Below are 22,294 nucleotides of genomic sequence, written 5' to 3'. Positions count from 1 at the left end.
TGTCGCAATTAAGAAGTAATGAATTTTAGTTTTCACCACGTAGGGTTAATGTACATATTAGTTGATTTTTGAGAACCTTTACATACAAAACAACACAAGAAAGTGCATAAAAGTGTATAAAGTGTATAAACATTATCTGCGCTAATGAATCGACTACACGACAAACGTAAATAAATTAATTTATCAGGAAGTGAAATAGAAGAACGCGAATCATTGACATTAAAATAATAATTATCGTTTAATTGCTCATTGACCTCAAATGTAAGTAAAACAAACAACACAATGTCGTTGACTATTGTTTTATAAGTACCCGAATCACGAATCCAAGTACTTTCTCAATGCACATGCCGTTTTGAATGTGAAATTGTTTGAAATGCCTATCAACAATAGACCGCTGATACGGCATGTCCGAAACATCCTATTCATTCAACCGACTTCCTTAAAAAATGTAATCTTTGATTATATTTACCTTCCATCATTATCGAAACGCGTCAGAAATCTTAACAGATAGAGCTGATGTAATATCAACTTAAAAAAGCAAAGCAAAGCAAAGAATAAGATTGTTTTTGGTTAGTAAATATCAAGTCGAATCCAGTCTGTACACAAAATCGATTCGGAGTGCGAAATTTCGAATCCTGTTTCGATCGCATGTCGATAATATTTACTTTCTATGACTGAATTAGTCGCACCGGAAAATTTGGGGTACTTTTATTTTTAATATAGAAATAGAAAATGGAGGTCGCATTGTTATGTGACACGTGTTGTGGTGATGTAAAAGGGAATACTTCGCCATCGCCATCTTTTATTTTTACAATATCTATTAATGCAATACAATATCGCCCTTTGCCTGGTCCAGTTAATAATAAGTACTCGTATTATCGAGAAGCGAAAAGAAACCTAAAGAAAATTTAAGTGTTTTTTGCCTATCGCCAGAGCTAGTGCATGTGCCCTTTTTGCGTTCTTCTCTGGTATTAACCCATATTATCCGAAGCATAAATATAATAAATATAATAATAAATTTCCGGGCTGGGGAGTCGGGAAGTATTTTAAGAAAATTAAAAATCGCTTTTGACCAACAGAAAGATCAGTAATAGAAAAAAAATTCTTGAACGGGAAGACGCAGAAGATTCGGCTCCATAAACTGCTATTCCTGATAATTTTTAAACAATGTACAGGGTGCGCCGCAATTCAGAAGAACTGGAAAATGGGTAACCCCATTATTGAAAAGTGGCTATAACTAAAAGACCGTGTTTCGCATACCCGTTTCTTTTACATGACGATGTAGCCCGCATTGCCAGCTAAAACTTTTGTATTTAAGGTTTTCACCTGTTGTACAGGGTGTTCAAGATATTAAGTGCTATATTCAACAACATAACAGTTGTCTTAAATTTGCAGCTACCGACTTCAGATTTGGCGGAAAAGTAGAAGTCCACCACCGTATTTCATTTTTTATTTTTTGTCAATTTTTTTGTATATTTTGGCTTCCTGAAAAAAATTATTTTCTCGGAAGCTATTAACCCGATCGGCAAAATTTGTGAACCAGAAAATGCGGGAGATCCGGGACCATAACTTTTATTTCAGGCATTATATACTGGGTTTTTCAATTATGGAAAAAAATGTAAAAGACCCTGAAAATCTTTCTTTTCGGTATTAAATTATTAGCCATAAATCAAAATTCGTGAAAAATGTGGTCAATTGGTTTAAAAATAGGCCACATCGACAGCTAGAACTTTTGTATTTACGGTTTTCGTCTATCACATTCACTGGTCGAGATATTTGAAATAATCCAAATGAAAATCATCATTTCACCCCCTCAATCTAGACGCGACGACGTCATTTACAATTACCACGTACTGCATGGCTTTAGAAAACAAGTTTTTTTGTCGAAAACCATTTACTCTATTGGAAAAATTCTTATACCGGGAAACGGGAGAGATTCAGAGCTATAACCTCCATTTCGAACATTGTTTAAATTATCAACAGGGTGTGTCGTTTATGGGCAAAAATATTAAAAACATTCTAAAAATTTCCATTTTTGTTGGTAAATTGTCGTGAAAGTCACTTTATACAGGGTGCATACAGTGAAAGCAATCTTGTTTTCCCAGTACCTCTAACTAGAACTAGAAAATACTGCCGTAAAAATGCCGCATCAAAGCTTATTGAAGATCTGTCAGCGGCCATGTTGGTTGTTGAATGCCGCAAGGTCAATGGTTAAAATCGAAGTTATAAATCTCGGGCATGCGGATGCTGATTGGACCTCAATTTTTATTAATAGTTGCTTCATGAGTGTCTGTATATTATCAGTAAAGGCAATGCTTCTTTATCCCTAATAGCCATATGGCTTTATGAATATTTATTTTTAATTGGCATATTTATCCACCCATACAGAAACAATTTTTGTTCGTAAAATTAATAAACTCTTCACTAATTATTTGAACATTAACAACATTGACAACGATTGTACGTTATATTGTGTCAAAAGAATATATCTCGTTTATTATTTATTTTTTTGAGAAAAATCTCAAATACAAAAGTTATAGATGAGACTGAATGAAGTAATTTAAAATTATTGTCAAATATATATAAATACATAAATATATCGATAAGCGAACTTATACCTTTAAAATTAAATACTTTGTTGTATTAGTAGATACCCCTTTCAGGGGTTGTGATGATCTATACTGAGTGTTTTAGGAATTATGGACACCTTTTGCTTCAAAGGCGGTGCCCGCATTGTTTAATTACATTTTTCATTGCATTTATCAACAGTCTTTCAACCCTTGCAACATTATGACCGTTTGAATAATATAATTTTTTTGTTATTTGGCGTTTTTCTTCCCCAGTATAACCCATTTGAAATATCTTAAGTTATTTAACACGCTGCAGATCTTTAGTTTTGATTGGTTGTCAAAAGTATAACATTGTTAAAACAATTCCAAACATAGATAATATGGTTGCTATCAAGCCGGACCTGCCCATTTTTAAACAAGATGGCTATTGTCCAGAAATCGAATGATAATTATGTTTAAACTGAAATATCTCAAAAACGGCTACATGAAATGTCAATAAACTATATGTTTTTCATATCAGGAAAAAAAGGTCTACAATTTAAGCTAATAACATATAGGACATTCCATTAAAAAAAAAAGATATTGCTGTCATTTTGACCGTTTGCGATAGTATTTTGTTTTTTCTGACATTTGCATAAGATAATAGAGCAAAAATCTTCAAACTTTTGAATTTACAATTTTTTTCTATCCTTCAAAATTAAACTTGTAGGTAGGTGTCAAAATATAATGAATAACCCGGTATGGTCTGTGGGTGGTGGTCATTAACTTATATTCTTTGGTTGGTATACTACTTAGTTTACGTTTATTAGTAATCATTGTCATTTCGTGTGTAATATAGCGTGTGTTGAATCGTGTACGAATTATGCAAAATATGTGCGAGTCTAGTGTATCTCACGAGATACTCCCGCCCAAATGTAGAAAACACTATGCTATTGGGACTAAGGAAGTCATAAACGATATTTATTTGACTCTCATTGAACGTGGTGCCAACAAGCAAGCATCTTTAGAAGGAACGGCGACATTGAGCAAAATTCCAACATCAACTGTATGGAAAATTTTCTCGAGTGTAGATGAAAGTGATCAAGATATAATACGGCGTAAAATTTACCAGTTATACTAGGAACAAAGCGTGCCTACATTAGATATCTTAATTAGGAGGCTTGAGAAAGATGAAACCGGTGTTAAATGTGGCAGAACTACCTTATGGAAGTGTATTCAACATATGGGTTTTAGATTTTTAAAAATTGACAAAAGGCAAGTTTTAATGGAAATTTTATTTACAGAGAACAACAAAGGCCAATTATTTACTTGGATGAAACCTGGTTCGACACTTATGATACCCCGGAAAAGAGTTGGGTTGACTCAACTGGTAAGTGTAAAACAAACACGCCATCAAAAAGAGGTAAAAGAATAACTATTTTGCATGCTGGCTTTAAAGATGGTTGGATTCCAAATGGACTTTCTCTGTCTGTGAAAAATATTAAAGATTCTTCTCTAGATTACCATGAAGACACCACCGCTGATTTATTTGAAAGTTGGTTTAAAAACAAACAAGTTCCAAACATTCCTCCTAATAGCGTCATTGTAATGACAATGCAAGTTATCACAGTAGACAGTTGACTAAAACCCCTTCCTCATGTGACACAAAAGCAACAACCCAAAACTACATGTATAATAACGACATTTATTTTCACGAATATTATACCAAAAAGCAATTAATTGAGGTTCTACAAAGCTTGAATCTACAAAAGGAATACGTCTGTGATGATTATGCGAAAAATCTAGGTCATACAGTTTAATCCTATTGAACATGTATGGCACCAACTGAAATCTGCCATTCGTCGTAACAATGTTTTGCCCCGTCTTAACTCCAATGTTCTCAAACTTCTAGAAACCGAAGTTTTTAAGATCCCTCCACAAAGTTGGGCGAATTTTGTGAAACATATAGAATAAGCAGAACAATCGAATATGCATATTGCAGATAATATAGAACAAATATTAATTAGAACAGGCGTTGATAGCGATAGTGATACTGATATATTATGTGAATAATTCTAAGTAATTTAAATAGGTAATAAAAATAATTTGTAATTTTATTTTAGATTTAAACATAAATACGTAAATAAATATTGTTTAGTATCTTTCCCAAGAAAACCCTAAATAATTAAATTCTAAGCAAAGTACGGACCTGTTCGGCCATATTTCATTCTTACAGCTTGCCAGGATCTTTCCTTAATTCGTATCAGTTAGTCACTTTCTTCTATGAACGGACTTTACATGGTGAGTGTGTTAAAGACAAATATACAAAAGTCCCGCAAATTTGTCTTCAAAGAAGAACGTAAATAAAAGAGCCACTTGGTTTAGTCAGCGGCATGAACCATATCGAAAGCAACATATATCATATTTGCAGTTTTCGTCTATCATACAGGATGCGCGAGATATTTTATATTAACGAAAGTTTCACATAACTTTAGAAATAGATTCAGTGAATATATGATAGGCAGCTTATACAAAGTACACGTAAAACGAATCCTACGAAAGCTACATAGGTGTCCGCATGAGCACGATAGAAAAAACCCAGGAAGAGACTCCTTCCACATAAAATGTGTCTCACCGAGTCTTTATGCGGAAACGGTCTACTTTCTATGAGATGGTTTCTGTTAAAAGATTTCAAATCAAAGTCTGAGGTTATGAAAACAGGCTTAAGAGAATTAAGCAGCTTTATATAATATTCTGTACACTTTGAGAAAATTCAGTCTATTCCGATATTTTCCTTAAGGAAAAAAAGCAACTGTACCACCAATTACGAGATTGCAAGATTACGAACGAAGGAAAACGCGCTTTGAATATTTGCACCGGGCGTACAACTAGTAAACAGACGATTTCGAAACGAAAAAATTACCCAATGTTGAAACTGATGATGTTTCGACAGATAAGAAACGGGCAAAATTACATCTAACTAATATTACGCACGGGCGGTTTTCATAATTTTTGCGTTACAACAACCGAATTAAGAATTCTTATCGCATACTCCGGCGATATTGTTTAATGGCGATCGTTAATTTGCGTTTGTTATTAAGAAACTTAGTCTTTAAAAATAGCGTCACGCCCTTTATTAACGACCCGCATAGACTAACGGTTACTAATAGTTGAATCAATAAAAAAATGAATCATTATTTTCCAGCGTTTTGAGTTGTTTTTTATTCCGATGAATTTTTTTGAACCTGCAAAGATTCACTCAGATCTTTCAATGGAATTACACCTAATTACACACCGGTCCAGCGCGCGGGACGCGTCACTTTACCACGTCAGTTTCGTTTCCCACGGATCCGAGCCGCTTCGGACATTTCCGGGAGCAATCGGATGTGTTTCGGAGATTTTACCGCACGGTTTAAATTTTGACGTTTGTTAATTCTGACGGTCATGCCAGTGAATGTATTTGTTGTTGTTGTTTTGTACCCCAAAACTAATACACAGAAAAATGTTATGCAATATGTCAGACAATTTAAATAGTACGTGCTATAAGCTACAATTAAAATCTAGTGGACTAATCGGTAAGTTAAGTGGCATTTATAATTTAAGTTTCCCACAGGAATTTTACATACCATTCGCTTGAACTTTAGTGATTTTTGCAGTTGCAGTTGCAAAATTGAAGATTAGGATCCGCTTTTACTTGCTTATACGACCTTAAATTTTAATCCTCTTAAAAGCACTCTCGTTGGAAGATATTTCTTCCAATTACAGTCTTTTTCTTTAAATAAACTACTTGATGATCAATTGTTAAAGTTAAATAAACAACATTACGTTTTAAAACTGTAAATAAGAATTAGAAGTTCAGATTTTCAACGAAATTATATACAGGGTGCTTCAAAAAAATGTATACACACTTTAAACTATTGTAGTTTTCCCGCTCTACAAGGCTAATGTTATATTTCTTCGCCAGGTGCCAGCATAATCGTCCCTCTATGTTATATTATCAGTTGGAATTTGTAATATCAACATGGGGAACGTACGTTTGAGTTTTGAAGAACGTAAGCAGGTTATTAAGTGGTACTGGAAGTTTGAGAATGTAAATGAAGTTCAAAGACAGTGGAGAATGGAGTATGATACAGAACCACCTTCAAGATTAACAATTACACGCATACGAGACAAATTCGAAGTTCATGGAACAGTGTGTGATGTGCATAAAGGTCATTCAGGTCGGCCTCGAACAGCTACAAGTGATGAGTTATCAACGGCAGTCTTGGAACTGTTTCAACGCTCTCCTAACAAATCTTCAAGGCAAGGGGCACGTGAAAGTGATGTAAGTGCTAGCAGCGTGCTACGCATTCTGAAGAGAGGCAAGTATCGTGTTTACATTCCAAGGCTGGTGCAACAACTAAATGACGACGATCCAGATCGAAGGTTGCAATTTTGTGCATGGATTCAGGAGATGGTGATACGTGAACCGGGATTTATGGGTAGCATCATTTGGTCGGATGAAGCCCAGTTCAAACTTAATGGAACTGTCAATAGGCACAATTGTGTTTACTGGGGTGAAGAAAATCCTCACATTACAATTGAAAAGGTTGTAAATTTGCCTGGTGTAAATGTGTGGTGCGGTTTGTCTTCAAGGGGACTCATTGGACCTTTTCGATTTGAAGGCACTGTAACTGGTATTAATTACCTAACAATGCTTGCTGATTGAAATGATGATTTTTATTTTCAACAAGATGGTGCTCCGCCGCACTATCACAGGGACGTACGAGCTTACCCGGATCAAAATTTGTCGGGCCGGTGGATAGGCCAATCGAGTTTCCAGCACGCTCTCCAGACCTTACACCACTGGATTTCTGTGGGGCACAGTAAAAGATGAGTTGTACAAACGTAAACCACGTAACCTAGACATTCTTTGGAATGAGATTCAAGCAGTGTGTAGAGAAATCTCATTGGACGTTTTGATACGATGTACAGAATCAGTGGTGACTCGTACTCAGAATTGTATTGATGCTGCAGGTCACCAATTTGAACAGTATTAACATTTGTTATTTATGTTTCATTTACATTGGACTTTCAGCTTTCTATTTTCCTCAAATTTAACTTTGTAGAACGGTAAATAAATTTTCTATGGAAGTTCAAAGTGTGTATATCTAACTGACTGTTAAGCAACACATTTTAATGTCTCATTTTGTTTAATCTCCATGGCTTCCAATAAATTTAATTTTTTACTTTTTCTGACTGTATGTAAAATATCAAAATTGTGGTCAAAAATGTGTTTTTCTGTGTTTAAGTGTGTAGCATAATTAGAATCTAGACTATTGTTTTTAAACGCTCTTTTATGTTCGTTAATGCGTTTCTTGAAGGATCTACCTGTTTGTCCGATATAAATTTTCTGAATCTTGAGATTTTCGACATTGCGTTTTATTGTTTTTTAAATATTTTCCTATTGTGATGTTAGTTCTGAAAGTTATTTTTAAACCATATTTTGACAAATGTTTTGAAACTTTTTTACTGGTTTCTCCGATGTATGTAATTGTTTTAAGTTGTTCGTGTTCTGTATTAGGTTTCGGATAAAGAGAGTTTACTGTTGTCTGGATTTGTTTTTAATTTATAATTTTATCGATAATGGACCGATTGTAGTCGTTGTTCTGTGCAATTCGATTAATGATATTAAGTTCTTTGTTGCAATTTTCTGTTGAGAGTGTCGTATTTTGTCTGTGTATAAAAGAGTGAAATGCAGCCATTTTGTGTTGATAGAGGTGATTTGAGCTGTTATGTATGACTGTGTCCGTGTGTGAAGGTTTATGATAAATGGAAAACTCTAATTTGTTTAGCGTTTTCGTAATAGTTCAGTCTCCACTCCAAAGATACTTAATGTTAATTGTAAAACTGGTTGTTCGATGGTAGTTCAGGGCATAGTGAATACAAGCAAAAGTTTTCTGATACAGCCGTAAATGATTATTTATAACGAGTCTTTCAGTTTTATTACAAGACTCACTATAAAATTATAAATTCTATTTAATTTCAATTCGGGAGTAATAAGCCATAGGCATAGCCATAATGAGGGTTCAGGAACAATTTATAATGATTCTTTAGCCTTAATTGTACCATATTAGTTTAGTTTTCACTTTTATGTGTTTTATTAAAACAATGTGAATTTTTTTTGAAAGTATGTTTCCAGCTGTTAATATAATTTCGCTTTTTAAAAATAAATATTTTTTTACTTATATTAAAGTTTAAAAATATGTATTTGTCTTGGAAAAATTGAAATATGCACAAAAGTCCCATATTTAATATATCCCATTAGCGCGAGGATTTCATGACCGCGTGTCCCATCAGACGGGACCACTGTGGTATGCATTAATTGTCAGGGCCATACTTGCTCCAATTATTTATGATTCTAATGAAGACAAAGACATAGTTGTTGAAGTAGTTGAATGTGTGCATATTATGCAAAATATGATTTTTTTTAATAGCCCTGGCGATATCTCACGAATTGTGAGTCGTAAGAAAAAAATGTGTCTGAACAATTTTTGTAAAGAATTGAATGATCTATAACTTTTGTCAGATCTATTTTCACGATAAAACTTACCGTGTTCAAGTGAAATGGAATATTAAAATGCAAAATGGCCCTATTTTAAATTTAATTTAGTGTCATATGAAATATATCACAAATAATGTTTCAATACAGACGCAAACATTTAAAGGAGTCGTTGTTTAACATAAAGGGTGGTGTCAAAAAAGCCAATCATTTAGAAGATATGGCGCTTCAAATATAATTTTTTTTTATTATAAAAACATACTTTCTGCATATCAGGAAAAATACGGCATTATTAAATACTTATGCATCAACTGTATGGAGGATATTAAAAGAATGAGATGCTAAGTACAAGGCGTTCAAATTCTTTAGTTTTATGGAAAAATTACACCAGGCAAAGAAATTTCTAATAAACCCGTCTATGGAAATTTATGGAAGTTTATCTTTAAATTTAGTAGAGAAGACCATTAAGTGTGTTTCCTTCCGTAAATATTTATTATTTAAATAAAAACATGGTTGAATTGTGACCTAACATTCATATAACAAAAGCACCCTTTATTTTAAACAAAAAATCACCACTTAAGTTTATCGATTTTTTTTAAAACACCCTTTATAGTTACTAATGTAATAATTTCTTTTAAAGATGAAGATGCCAACAAGAATGTATTCTCATTTTTGGCCACATAGATATTTATACTTTCGATTAAAAAGTGTCGACCTTAATATAATTCATTCACGATACGCTCGTCCGTATCGTCCTCTTTATTTATGCGTTGCATTTATTTGTTCGTCAACAATATGTCGTCCAACAGGTGGAACGTGCGAAGAAATTTTCGCTGGTTTCACTTGTCTAGTTTAAGCCAATCGATCCAAAATATGATATTTATTTTTAATAAATAGAAACACAATACAATGTAGGTGCGACCTTTTCTGATTTATTATACCTCTATTAAATTTTATTTAATATTTATTAAAAAGAGAAGAAGATAAGTTTTTGATTTTTGATTCGAAGATCATGTACGACCATGAAAAAACACGAAAATAATCTTCCTCTTCTCCTTCTCTCACATTCCAGTCCCCTACTTTCAGATCTCTCGTATGTCCAATGTATATCCAGTCTTTCTTTCCATTCCATTCTTTATACGTGACCATACTATTGTAAAGCTCTGTTTTCTAATTTCCTTTGTTATCGAGCATTCTATCCTCATTAGTTGCCAAATATCTGCAGTTCTTATTTTGTCAGTTCTTGTGACTTGTAAACATCTTCTGATAAGGTCCAATTCGCTGGTTCTTATTTTGTTTTTAATCGTTGCTGTCATTGGCCATACTTTTGCTCCATATCAGTCCTCGTGCTATTTTGATCTCTATATCTCTTAAACATGTACCATCTCGGTGTATTGTCGATACTTGAAAGTTTCACAGCTATTAGTAATTTCGTCCTCCAAATTGAAATCTAAATTTGTTGTCGGTTTTATCCATATTTATTTTCAGTCCTCACAGTTCATACTCTTCTTGTAGCTTTCTTATCACGTATTCCATGTCCTCTTTTTATTGTGCAAAAATCACGTGATCATCCGCGAAAAGTAGTGAATGCAATATATTTCCTTCTATGCCGCTTAACTGAATATAGGGTTTGTTGAATGGTTGGTGGTGGTCCCAGATCAACTTTTTCGTCTTCTTCTTCCTCTGGATGCTCTTCCTCACCCTTTCTTGCTTGTTGTAATATGGCTTTCTCTGTCAAGTCTGCTGTTGTAGGCAAATCCTGATCTATCACCATAAAATCTTGCAACTACTCACTTGTAAACGTAATTGTTGTTTGAAACTGCTTTATCCACTTGCTTAGTGGCTGATCATCTTCCAAGTCCTGTTCGGATTCTGTCTCGGTAATAAGTCCTGCATGACGATAGGAGTGTTGAATTGTTTCTGCTGGCACATCTTTCCAGGCTTTACTAATAAAGTTGACTGCGTCTAGCATATTAATGGAAAATTTGTATTCGAACTCGATCATTTCCATTAAAATATGTTTCTTGTATTGAAATGCCAATTCAATATTCCGTAGATTTGCAGTCAAAGCATTCATTTAGCAAATGTATACATTAACTAGCCAATGCATACATTTGCTAAACTCCGTAGTTAAAGTATTCATTTTAACCGAAATGAACACATTCACGGACTGCTTCTAGTCAAAGTGGGAAGTGGGTTAAATTTACCGGGAAATAGAAAACCTAACCTCTTTATTCGTGCTGCACCGTTTGCTGTTTGTTGTTTTTCCGTTTGAGATTCTTGGTAAGTGAATTGTTTAAATTGTATGTGTCCAGAGTGATTAATAATTATTAAATATTTTTTTAGTCATAAATATAAAATGGATAAAGAAGCGATGAAAGTTAAATTCTACGAATATATTAACAATACTCCACAAAAAGCTAACGAAAAAGGGCTATATTATGTTACTATTGAAGAATTGTTTGAAGTTTTATATGAAAATCATTAATCAATTGGACATGGTGGACGAGACAGAATGAAAAAGGAACTTAACCTTCGCTTTAAAAATATAACAGCACAAGATATTCAAACATTTTTAAATAATTGTGAAGCGTGCCTTAAAAAAAGGGCGAATGATTGGGGGATTTTCTAAATGCCAATGTAAAACAAAATGCACAACAAATAGATGTGCATGCCTTATAGCAAAAAAAATGTGCCATTCCAAATGCCATGGAAGTTTGAATTGTTCAAACAAATAAAGTGTTTTTCTTATTTATAAATGTGTTTCAAATTATTTTCTTTCTATGTTAGGTGTTCATCGAGTCAATAATTAATTTAATTATTCGCTAAACGAAATTTTATTTTGAAATTCATCAATTAACGCTTTGACTGCAGTTACTAGTTAAAGTGTTCATTCCAATAAAATGGGAAGTGAATGCATGCATTGGCTAGTAAATGTATATATTGACTGGAATGTACTCTTTGACTGCAACATATCGTTATCCATTTTGCTCCAACGTTCATTCCTTTCATAGCTTCCAATAATTGTTTCCTGGGTACACTGTTATACGCTTTTTCTAAGTCAATGAATGTCATATGTGTTTTAATGTTCTGGGCTGTATTCTTTTCTGTGCCTTTGTCTCATGATAAATATATTATCCAGGCATGATCTACTTTCCCGGAATCCTGATTATTCTTCGCTTAAATCATCTATATGTTGTTCTATTTAGGGGACAACTCTAATTCTTCTATAATTGTTGGTTGACTTTTTATTTACTTTTTTTATATATTGGAAGACATATATGACAAATTCCATTTTCTCGGAATTTCTTCTCCTTTTTCAATTTTATTAAATATTACTTGAATGAAAAATACGTCCCCGTTTCTTCCAAATTTCAACAACTCCATTTTTATACTTCCTGGCCCAGGTGCTTTATTATTTTTTGCCCTTTTTAAGGCTTTGTTTATATCTTCTTTCGGATTTCAGCTTCATCTATCATTGTTGTCGTTGTTGCTCTAGGTCTTGTTGAATATATTCCTTTCTTTCTTTCTTCTTTCCACTCATTAGGTGAAAATATGAAAATAATTCTTGCTTATAATTTTTGGTATTGAATTTAAATTATCCGCAGCGCTTTCTTAGTCACTTTGGTGATCGAAAATCTTAATAATCGAGATCACCAAAAAACTTGTTTCCAAAATAAGTAACATAATATAAAAAATACTGTGGAACTTGCTTAATAGTACATTATGCAACATTTTTACCAACAACAAGTTTACCAAAACAAGGCGAATACATTCACTGACATGACCGTCAGAATTGACAAACGTCCGATTCGAATATTGTTATCAAAGTGGGAATGTTTTTTTGTTTGTAGAAGAACGATTTTTACATACAAGACAAGAAGGTGCTTTATTTTTTCTCGCTATAACGAAGACGCCTTGGAAAAACTACAAAACATATGATTAACGTTAGGTTTCTAAAATTAAATTATTTTCGGAGGAACCCTCGTCGTGCCTTATTTTGAATTTTCACAGATAAAAATGTTAATATTCAATAAATTAATTGCACAGGTCTATAGTGACTTTGATGTTTAAAATTTGTTTGCTTATTTGTATATGTTTGGGGGTCCTTTTCTCAAAAAACGCCATATTTTTGCTCTGTCACGTCATTTTTTTATACTTCTCTATATCTTAAAAATGTTATTATTATTATTATTACATTGTTCGATGATCTTTAAATGAATTGATTTTTATGAAATTAAATGTGATTTGGCAACACTGGATAACATTAGATTTATCTGCAAAACAACAGAGTTGGCGCAAAAGCGTCAATACAGTGTTCTAATCTGCTTATGCGCGGTTTGGTTGTTATTGGTCTTCGTGCTACTGTGTTCGCGGTTGTCATCTTCGCTGTTGCGTATTTTTAGTTGTAGAACTTATAAATATGAAAGGATGATATTGTGTGAACAATCCAAATGACTTTTGTGATATCTGTGGTCTGTGGTTATGGCGCATAAAGCAAACTAAAACTTATGGAAAACGTATACCACTCTTATTTTGCTGTAAAAATTATTTTGGGCTCCTCATACTGTTTATTCTGTTTGCGTTCAAGCATTAAGACACTGGCAAAAAGGTAGAAAAAAATGTTTAAACTTTGGAGTCCATATCGAACGGCAAGAGCCTAAGAATCACAGTGATGTTTGTTATTTTTACTCACGTAGCGTGTTAGCTTCCAGAATTCGTGACAAGCATTTACTGGCACCTGGCGTCACATCAAGCTGTTACGGGGATCGCGAAAAAACGGTATGTCAATATTTTACTAACGTATGAAAATTTAAGGCGTCATTTGAAGAAAATAAATTACCAAGAACATCAGTGACATTAAAGTGCTGTGCATGTCCCTAGGACAACTGGAGGTTATAGAATGACCCTCTAGAACAAGCCTTACACCTGGTAGCAAAAATGTATGAAGAGACAGCTTAGTTGGTCACAAAAAAGTTTTACTGTCTCCCCTTCGTATCAAACATGGCTTGATGAATCAGTTTGTTAAAGCTCTACATAAAACTGGAGAGCCGTATCTGGTGACAAGATAAGAGAAGGTATTTTTGCTGGGCCACAGTTAAGAACATTATGACCAATATCAAGAAAAACGGCTGGGTTTCATTTAAAGAAGTAATTGATAAGTTTCGTGGGAACTCTAAGGACGAAAACTACAAAAGTGTTGTTCAAAATATGTTATAACACTTGCATTTCCTGTTTTCACACTGGAACTATTTTCCTGAAATCTTGGAGCACTTAGCGAAGAACAGGGAGAGATGATTCACCAGGACATTAAGGAAATTGAACTGCATAACGATGATGGCAGACCACTGCTGTATGTTAAAACGAAATATATCCTTAAAAACACATAGCGTAATATCCGGACAACGTAGCTTTCTATAAAAAAAATATATATATTTTACTCAAGTGGTTTTTTTTCAATTTTTTTAACTAGGGTTCAACTTTTTCTCCTTTAATGTTTGCTTCACGTGAAATGAATAGGATTTTTTAAGTCAGCCTACCAGAATTATATAAAACCAGTTTTCAAAATAAAAACATTTGTCAAAAAGTTTAATTTTATAGACCCGTGTTATTAATATTTAGCACCAAACAATGTGCTTTTCTTAAAAGATGTGGTATCAAATTTGATACAATAATGCAAGGCGATTATGATTAAAAACATTTTTTACTTAGAACTTAGAACACACAGTACATTGGAGTGATGTTCCATTAAAAAAAAACTTTTTGGTCCACCGTGTATATTTTCTATTTCATGATTTTTTTCCATACTTTAGATGTTTACTGTATCTTGTCTTGCGTAAAACTTTGGAAATAAAACACTAAAATGGAAAGACTGAATGCAACATTTTCAAAAGGTCTCCGAAAATGGGTAGAACGATGCTTTTGTGCCATCTTATATTTAAAAAAAAAAAGTATCCAAAGATGAGTAAAATGTCACTAAAGATAAAATGGACTATTTTTTGCCCGAAATTTCAATTTATTTTTACAGATTTCAAATTTCAGATGTGTATATGTACCGTGCGTTCAATTTGTCTTGATTACATTTCAATTGGTTGTAACTTTTTTCTTTTTAGAGATATCACAGTAAACAAGAAAACGAAATGTGGGGTTAGTAGCCAAGTTTTTTCCCAAGTGACGCATAAAACAAAACACTTTCATTTTTCTGATATATAAGCCTACATCATATATTTTTTAATGGAACACCCTGTATATTATATGCGTAGTAGAATATCTTACTGCGATTATGACACATTTTATATTTTAGTACACTCGTTTTTGACAAATCGGCAAAAGTAGGAAATTTTTATATAATTTCAAACAGTGCCCTGACTGACAAATAAAAATATGTTTATGTTTGTAAACAATGTTGATGGTTGAATTATTGTCCAAGTCATTATTGTTAAAATGGTTTTTCGCGAATTTAGGATCCGTGAAAGGAATGATATGCTTCAAGTATACTTTCTGAATAATAAAAGTGCAAAAATATAAAATATATTTATTATTTTATTTATTAATTATTATTATAAATATTAAACATATATATAATATACATTGCGTTCAATTTAAAAAAAAATGATGTCAAAAAATTGATAGTGTTTTGTTTTATACTTCACTTGGAAAAAACTTGACCACTAACCCTACATTTCGTTTTTTTGTTTACCTTGATATTTCTAGAACAAAAAAGTTGCAGCCATTTAAAATTTTACATTTGTTATATGCACATTTATATGACCAAATCGAAATTGTAATAGAGAAAATATGCGTGTCTGCGGCGAAGCGGTAGGAAAACCGCGATGGAGGGGAGTATCGAAGAAGTATCTTCTGGACGTCCCGAACTACCGAGCTGAAGAAATTGATGGCAGTAGAGTGACCGCGATAATACTGCCTAGTTCTCGTGAAGAATACGCGTGGATCACGACGAACGAACTGTTGTCGTTAGTTTTAAAATACCCGCGTACGTTTATTTCAAGTTTATTATTACGCTTTCGGTGAATTTCCATTTCTTTTAAACACAGGAGTATTCCCTCCAGCAATTTTTGGTAAGTTTCGCATATACTAGTATCGTCGAGATCGATGAAAGTGTGCTAATAATAAAATAAAATCGATGGATCCGGTACAACGTTATCTCTTGCAATATATCGATATAAAAGTAATATAGTAACTTTTTCTAATGAAGCTCTTATTGAACGTTAAAAGTTCAAGAAGCACAACATGGCAATCCAAACGAAAACTGAAGAGGCGCTTGTTTTTGACAGTTTCAAATGTCACTAAAAACAATTTTTAACGGGATATTGGTATTTTTTGGCGGACGTTTTCATAAAACTTTAATTTCCTATCGAATTGTAATTTTTCGTGCTTCCCCTGTATCTTCCGTTATTCGTCCCGTTTTGTCCATTGAAATATTATTTGTTTGAACTGTAACGTTTAAAATTTATCGGATATTAGATTATATTTGACTAAAATAAAGGCAAGACAGGAATAACCATTAATCCTATGATATAAAATTTGCTGGTTTGAGAAATTGCAAAATATACTAATTTACTGATAATTTTTAGATGATGCAATTACGCTCTGATATAAATCCAAGAATATGAGAGGAAGTAAAATCACTAAGCGGGTCACTAATCACTAAACCTTTTTGTTTGTTTATATGGGTCTCCTTATTGAATTTTAACGTTCAATCGAATTGTAATTTGCCTGATTTCTGTTGCATCTTACGACCCCTTGTGGACTTAAAAATATTGCCAATTTGCTTTGCTTCACTTATTTGTTAAATTATTTTCGACTTTCACGCTATTTAAAACCTCTACCTGTTAATCTCATTAATTATAATTTTTCTTGCTCCAGCTGCATCTTCCGCTATTCGTAATTTTTTACAAAATTACAAAATATATTGAACTGTTGATAACTTTTACGAGATGTGTTTAAGATAATTTTAAATTCCTTTCTCCTTAGCTTTCAACCTGCTACTCGTAATTTTGATATAAATTCTCAAAAGGTGAGAAATGTCCAATAAAAAATACCAATAAATAGATTTAAGTTAATTGCATAATTAAAATAATAAGTTTTTTGAATAAAAGTTGAAACTTTTATACCTATTCCATTCTTTTCTTTCTATTCACATGCTATATATTATTTTATAGTATATTTGGATAGCATCTTAAAAAATGATTCATCTTCCGTTAGAATTGTTTGTATGGTGAACATAACAGTTTCGTTCCATTAATGGTTTTACCTTTTGACTGTAAAAGTGGCAGAAAGCAGACATCTAAAGGGTATGAGCCTAAATTCATGATGTATTTTGTGGTTTCTCAAACTAACAAATTTTACATCATAAATTTAACAATTACTCCTGTTTTGTCTTTATATCACACTTCATCTAATTAAAATCGTGATGTGATGAATAAATTACACCAAGAAATATTTCAATTAATGACAGAAAATGCAGTAAAAAATTGTTAAGTGAAATCCGATCGCTTTGGGAGAAATCTTCCCCGAATGATGATGATGATGATGAGCAAACTTTCTTGCCAGATGTCGAAAGCGATACGAGAACATTCGAATATTTTTCATGCAATCGTATTTATGCTATAGCGATTCGCGAAAATATAGTGGTCTCGCGTTACCTTCTTTGTATTCTAATTACCGTCAATTTTCTCACAAATCTTTCCCAACGCGTTTACGTAATTGGAACAATGGACGAGCCATTTCGCCACGAAATGGAATTTTCTTTTTCAAGAGCTATTTCGATAAATCTTCTACAGTGCTTTAATAAAAATGTATTTCTTACATTGATCGGCGTTTTTTAGTAACAACTTAATACGGGTACCATTGATGTTAATTGAAAATTGTTTAAATCCACAGATAATAATAGCTTTTAGTCATGATAATGATGGTGAGCTGGAGAGAACCATAGGGTACGAAAGAATAAAAGTATGAACAATATAAAACAATTTTTTTTGTAGTATATCGGGAAGTTGCAAGGGACCGCAAAGTCAGAACTTTCAGGAGTTTTATAACACTTGAAACAATTTTTCAAGTGTTATAAAACTCCTGAAAGTTCTGACTTTGCGGTCCCTTGCAACTAACCATAACTATCGATAATACACGACACAGCGTTAAAGTAAAAGTAATGCATCATACTCTTTTCCTTTTTTTTTGTGAATTTTCTAATAAAATATACTAAATGAAAACGGATTAACCAGAGCTACAATATTTGATTTTTGGTAACAAAAAGTTATGACTAAAAACTAATCAGCAAGAGTGAAGTACATGATATAAACGTCCTACTTTTTAGAGAACTTTTGGATTCCTCCTGCGTCGGATTTTGTTGACTCGAACTTGCTAACGTTTGGCTTCTTCAGAGCTTGATTGAAACTGGCTCGTATTTAACTTTGTACCTGCTTTTATATTGTTTGAGGGGGGCGGTGCTAACTTAAGGGCATAAACACCATCTCGGATGACTGATTCCCACATTGGTGACAGATGAAGACCTGAGTCGCTGTTAGGATGCCAGAATTTAAATTTTATCCAATAATGTTTTATGTCCGGTTTCGTGACTGTGTTCGGCAACTGCTGATTTGCCTTAGTTTTAAGGCTCTTTCATGTTCTTTGAGCCTAGTTGATATTTTTCGTCCCGTTTTTCCAATATACTCTTTGCCGCATATGCATGGAATGCTGTAAACTCCTTTCATCTCAAATGGAATTTTATCTTTGACGGATCGAAGATATTGAGAGATTTTCGGACAAGAAGTAGTTAGAACTTTTGATATGTGGTCAGTGGTGTCTTGAATATAAGAAAGGACAACAGTGGCAAGTGTGGGATTGCTTTCGGTTTTATTGCTATTGGAAGGTTGGGGTGAAACGTATTTTGTGATGGAACGCTTAATAAATTTAATGTGGAAATTATTAGAGAAAAGAGCACAGGTAAGGTGTTGTAATTCTGGGTTCAATGACTCGGGCTGAGATAGTTTTACGGCTCTGTAGTTTTTTTTTAGATTTGTGGTGTTTGGGAGACATTTTATTTGCAACGTTTTTGTGCACATCTACATCGACGTCAGTGTTGGCAAGTCTTAAAAAAAAAACGGAATCAAACCTTTAAAATCATTCATTATTTTTGGACACGAACGAGACAAGAAACTCTTAAAAAAACAGAAAATTCAGGTTCATCTAAGTAAAAAAATTACAAAAAACGTAAAAATGATATACTTGTTTAAAAGATCCCATTTGACGGCTGCAACTAATGACGCAACTACTCGCGGTCGTGCCGCGCCGGACTCGTTCGAGTCTCGCCGACTTCTCCTCCGTCTCGTCGTCCGCCATCTTTTCTGCCTTGTTTTTGTTGGCTGTATACTGTATACGGCAACTTGGCGTCTATTTTGAGTATTTTGTGTGCTGTTCTTACTGCTTTCAGTGCTTTCATTGTAGGTACTTTTTGTGATATTATGATTACTGAAGAACTAATAATTGATGTAGATAAAGCTTTATGGTAATATATAATATAACATCATGCCTTGTTTTTTATTATTTTGCTAGGACAATGAGATAGCAAGATCAGGCGGCGTCAGCAGTTATGAGTTTGAAAAAAAAGGTCTGACCCAGCTGATTTCAAACGAACTTGCAATGAAATTCAATTGGTTGGGCATGAAGAAAAAGGAGAAATTTTCAAAATTAAAATTGGACCAAATTAATATTTGGTAAATAGGTATTATGTTTTTTTTTTAAATAAATAGGAGGTAAATGTGATATAAATAAAATATAAGGAATATAATTTAATAAAATATTTAAGGAGTGATTGCTGGACTGAGTTAAGATAAAACTGACTTTTTTGTATACCTATGTTATACGTTTTAGATCTTTTTTGATTCTAGACTTCTTTTCGTATCTTGTTGCTTTGTTTTTGAAAACAAAAACGAAATATTTTAGGCATACAAAACTAAACCAATTTTTTATTTAAGTAAGCAATGTCAGAAAAAATAGTATAGTTAGTATATATTTTTTTAAAAATAGAAGCCCGAATCAGCCCCGAAAAACAAAGTATTAATTTTAGGAACAACCGTGCGTAAACTACAATTTTCACACTAAAGTAGTTGTTGGATTAATCCACGAAAACGTTTTTCCTATTTTTTAAGGTTTGTTTTCATGGGTGATAGTAGGTACCATCATGAGCAAAAAAAGCTAGGAAAATTTTTAGCTTGACAGGAAATATTTCATGGAAATAGGCGTTTACGGTCAGATTTTAAAGTCATATTTGTTCTACTGAAAGACATCTTACCAATGAGCGTTTAATGAGTATTGTATTTAATGAAAGGAAATACATAAATGCATATGTACCTACATCATCGTCGGGATTAGCAATTAAGATCACTTTCATGAGAGTACTATCAGCGTCAAATCAAGCCTTTACTTAAAAGGCGGATGTAGGGATTTTTTAAACCTGTTTTTTTAAACATATAAAACCATAAAATTAATTTTTTTTTCAAAGGCAAACACATCACAAACATCAAAAGAATGTGAGAATTCGATAGCTGCTTGGCTGAGAAAAGCTGTGTTCACCAAAGAATGGCAGAAAACCTGTCAAATATTAGTTATTCTTTTAGATATAGTATCTTACTCTATATTTAAGAGACTTTAGGTTAGGTTGTTCTATATTTTTGCTATATTATATAACTACAATTTTTTCATATCTACAATAGAAAAAATGTGTGTAAAATGTGTTTTATTAATGGTATCAATCGGCAGTCTTTCACTTTGACCACCAAAGGCAAAATTAAAGAACAGATATTAACTGGAAAAAACTTGTGTATTTCAAATACCGCCTGCTATTCCAATGATAGGTTAATTGGTCATACGCGAGTACCAAATACTGGAATAGGATTTTTGCAATCGTTCAACCAATTTGACCACTGGACATTGCCTTTCCAGTATTTCTCATGGGCTGTTGGAAATAACCTCATAAGCAAGGTCCACTGGTACATCTATATAAGATCCTATATCCTGACAGTCGGATAACGACGTCTCAACTGGATATCCTTGTCCTAACAAACATCCTACGGACATACGTATCTGATATACTGTGGACGTTCCAATTAGTAACGTCCTAACATCCTATATCCTATGTCCCTTAGCTGAAACAGTATATCTCTAGGATATACGCTATGTCCAGTCAGATATCCCGAGGACGTTTTACGGACGTCCTTGTGCTATTTGGGTATCCACCTATTGATAAATTCTAAAATTCTTAAAAAGTTTCGCGCATAGTTTTTTTTCTGTATTAATAATTTTTCGTCATAGTTTCATGTTTTGTCAGTTTGAACTTTTTTTATTAGGTGCAACCAAAACTAACCGCAACTAACTGTAAGATTGTTTTTCCGCTTCGTCGACAGCGTCGATAATAATTGCACAGTGAGACGAAAACAAGTCCGAATAAAAGGATAATAACGATTATTGCGTATACGTAAAAACGCGCGAAACAATGAAAGTTTAAATTAGACCGGTAGAAATTTAAAACCGGACATACGAGCACCTGGTATTATTTTGTGTCATTTTTTTTTCGTTTCTTCACCTTATGCAACGTGCGTAGCGAAAACGCCATATATCTACGAGGAAATGAAAATAGACTACCGTTAGTACTTAATCGACAATTTACGATTTCCAGTTGTTCTGGTACATTCTGTTTCAAATAATGGCTGAACACAGTCTGGGATGCCGTATTTGGGATTGTTTTTTATTTCTTTTAGTGTACTAAGAACATTATTTTTACGACTAGAGCGTATCGAATTCTTTTTCACCACAGCGGGTCTTGAACCTAGATAGAAACATAACTTCGTGCTCTCTTAATCGACAGTGATCTTTGTCATTCTAGTTCAAAAAATGGTCAAATGTTTTGCTAATAATTGAATATTACACAATCAATTTATCGAGTTGTCGTATTTCTGCACATAAATATTTATACATACCTCAGTTGCGTTTTTGTTTTCAAAAGTTTTTTGTTAATTAATAATAAATCATGATAAAAATTATAATTGTGTTAAATGTGGGAAATAACGGGCGGTAACAGAAGTAAAATAGATACAAAAAAACATTATTTCTACTCCCGCACGTGAAATACCAAATTACACACCGATCTAGCATGCGGGAAGCGTCACTTTACCACGTCAGTTTG

At 33.2% G+C, this 22,294-nt stretch overlaps 1 protein-coding gene across 4 annotated transcripts in view; it reads left to right on the top strand.

The window, feature by feature from the left end:
• Positions 1–14: 14 nt before the first annotated feature.
• Positions 15–22,294, top strand: part of LOC132696996 (uncharacterized) — a 59,989-nt gene continuing 37,709 nt past the window's right edge. The window contains exons 1-2 of one of the 4 annotated variants that reach the window (XM_060662260.1): positions 15–261; positions 3,854–3,939. In XM_060662260.1, coding sequence (XP_060518243.1) covers positions 3,883–3,939 — 57 coding nt within the window. In that variant the 5' untranslated portion in view covers positions 15–261; positions 3,854–3,882. Of the gene's footprint in view, positions 262–3,853; positions 3,940–16,009; positions 16,170–22,294 lie in introns of those variants that run through there. The other 3 variants (XM_060662227.1, XM_060662234.1, XM_060662240.1) reach the window with 3 other exon arrangements.

This window comes from Cylas formicarius, unplaced genomic scaffold (assembly GCF_029955315.1).
Source record: "Cylas formicarius isolate icCylForm1 unplaced genomic scaffold, icCylForm1.1 PGA_scaffold_10__41_contigs__length_53128322, whole genome shotgun sequence".
Lineage (NCBI taxonomy): Eukaryota > Metazoa > Arthropoda > Insecta > Coleoptera > Brentidae > Cylas > Cylas formicarius.
This window is presented reverse-complemented; position numbering and strand designations above follow the sequence as displayed.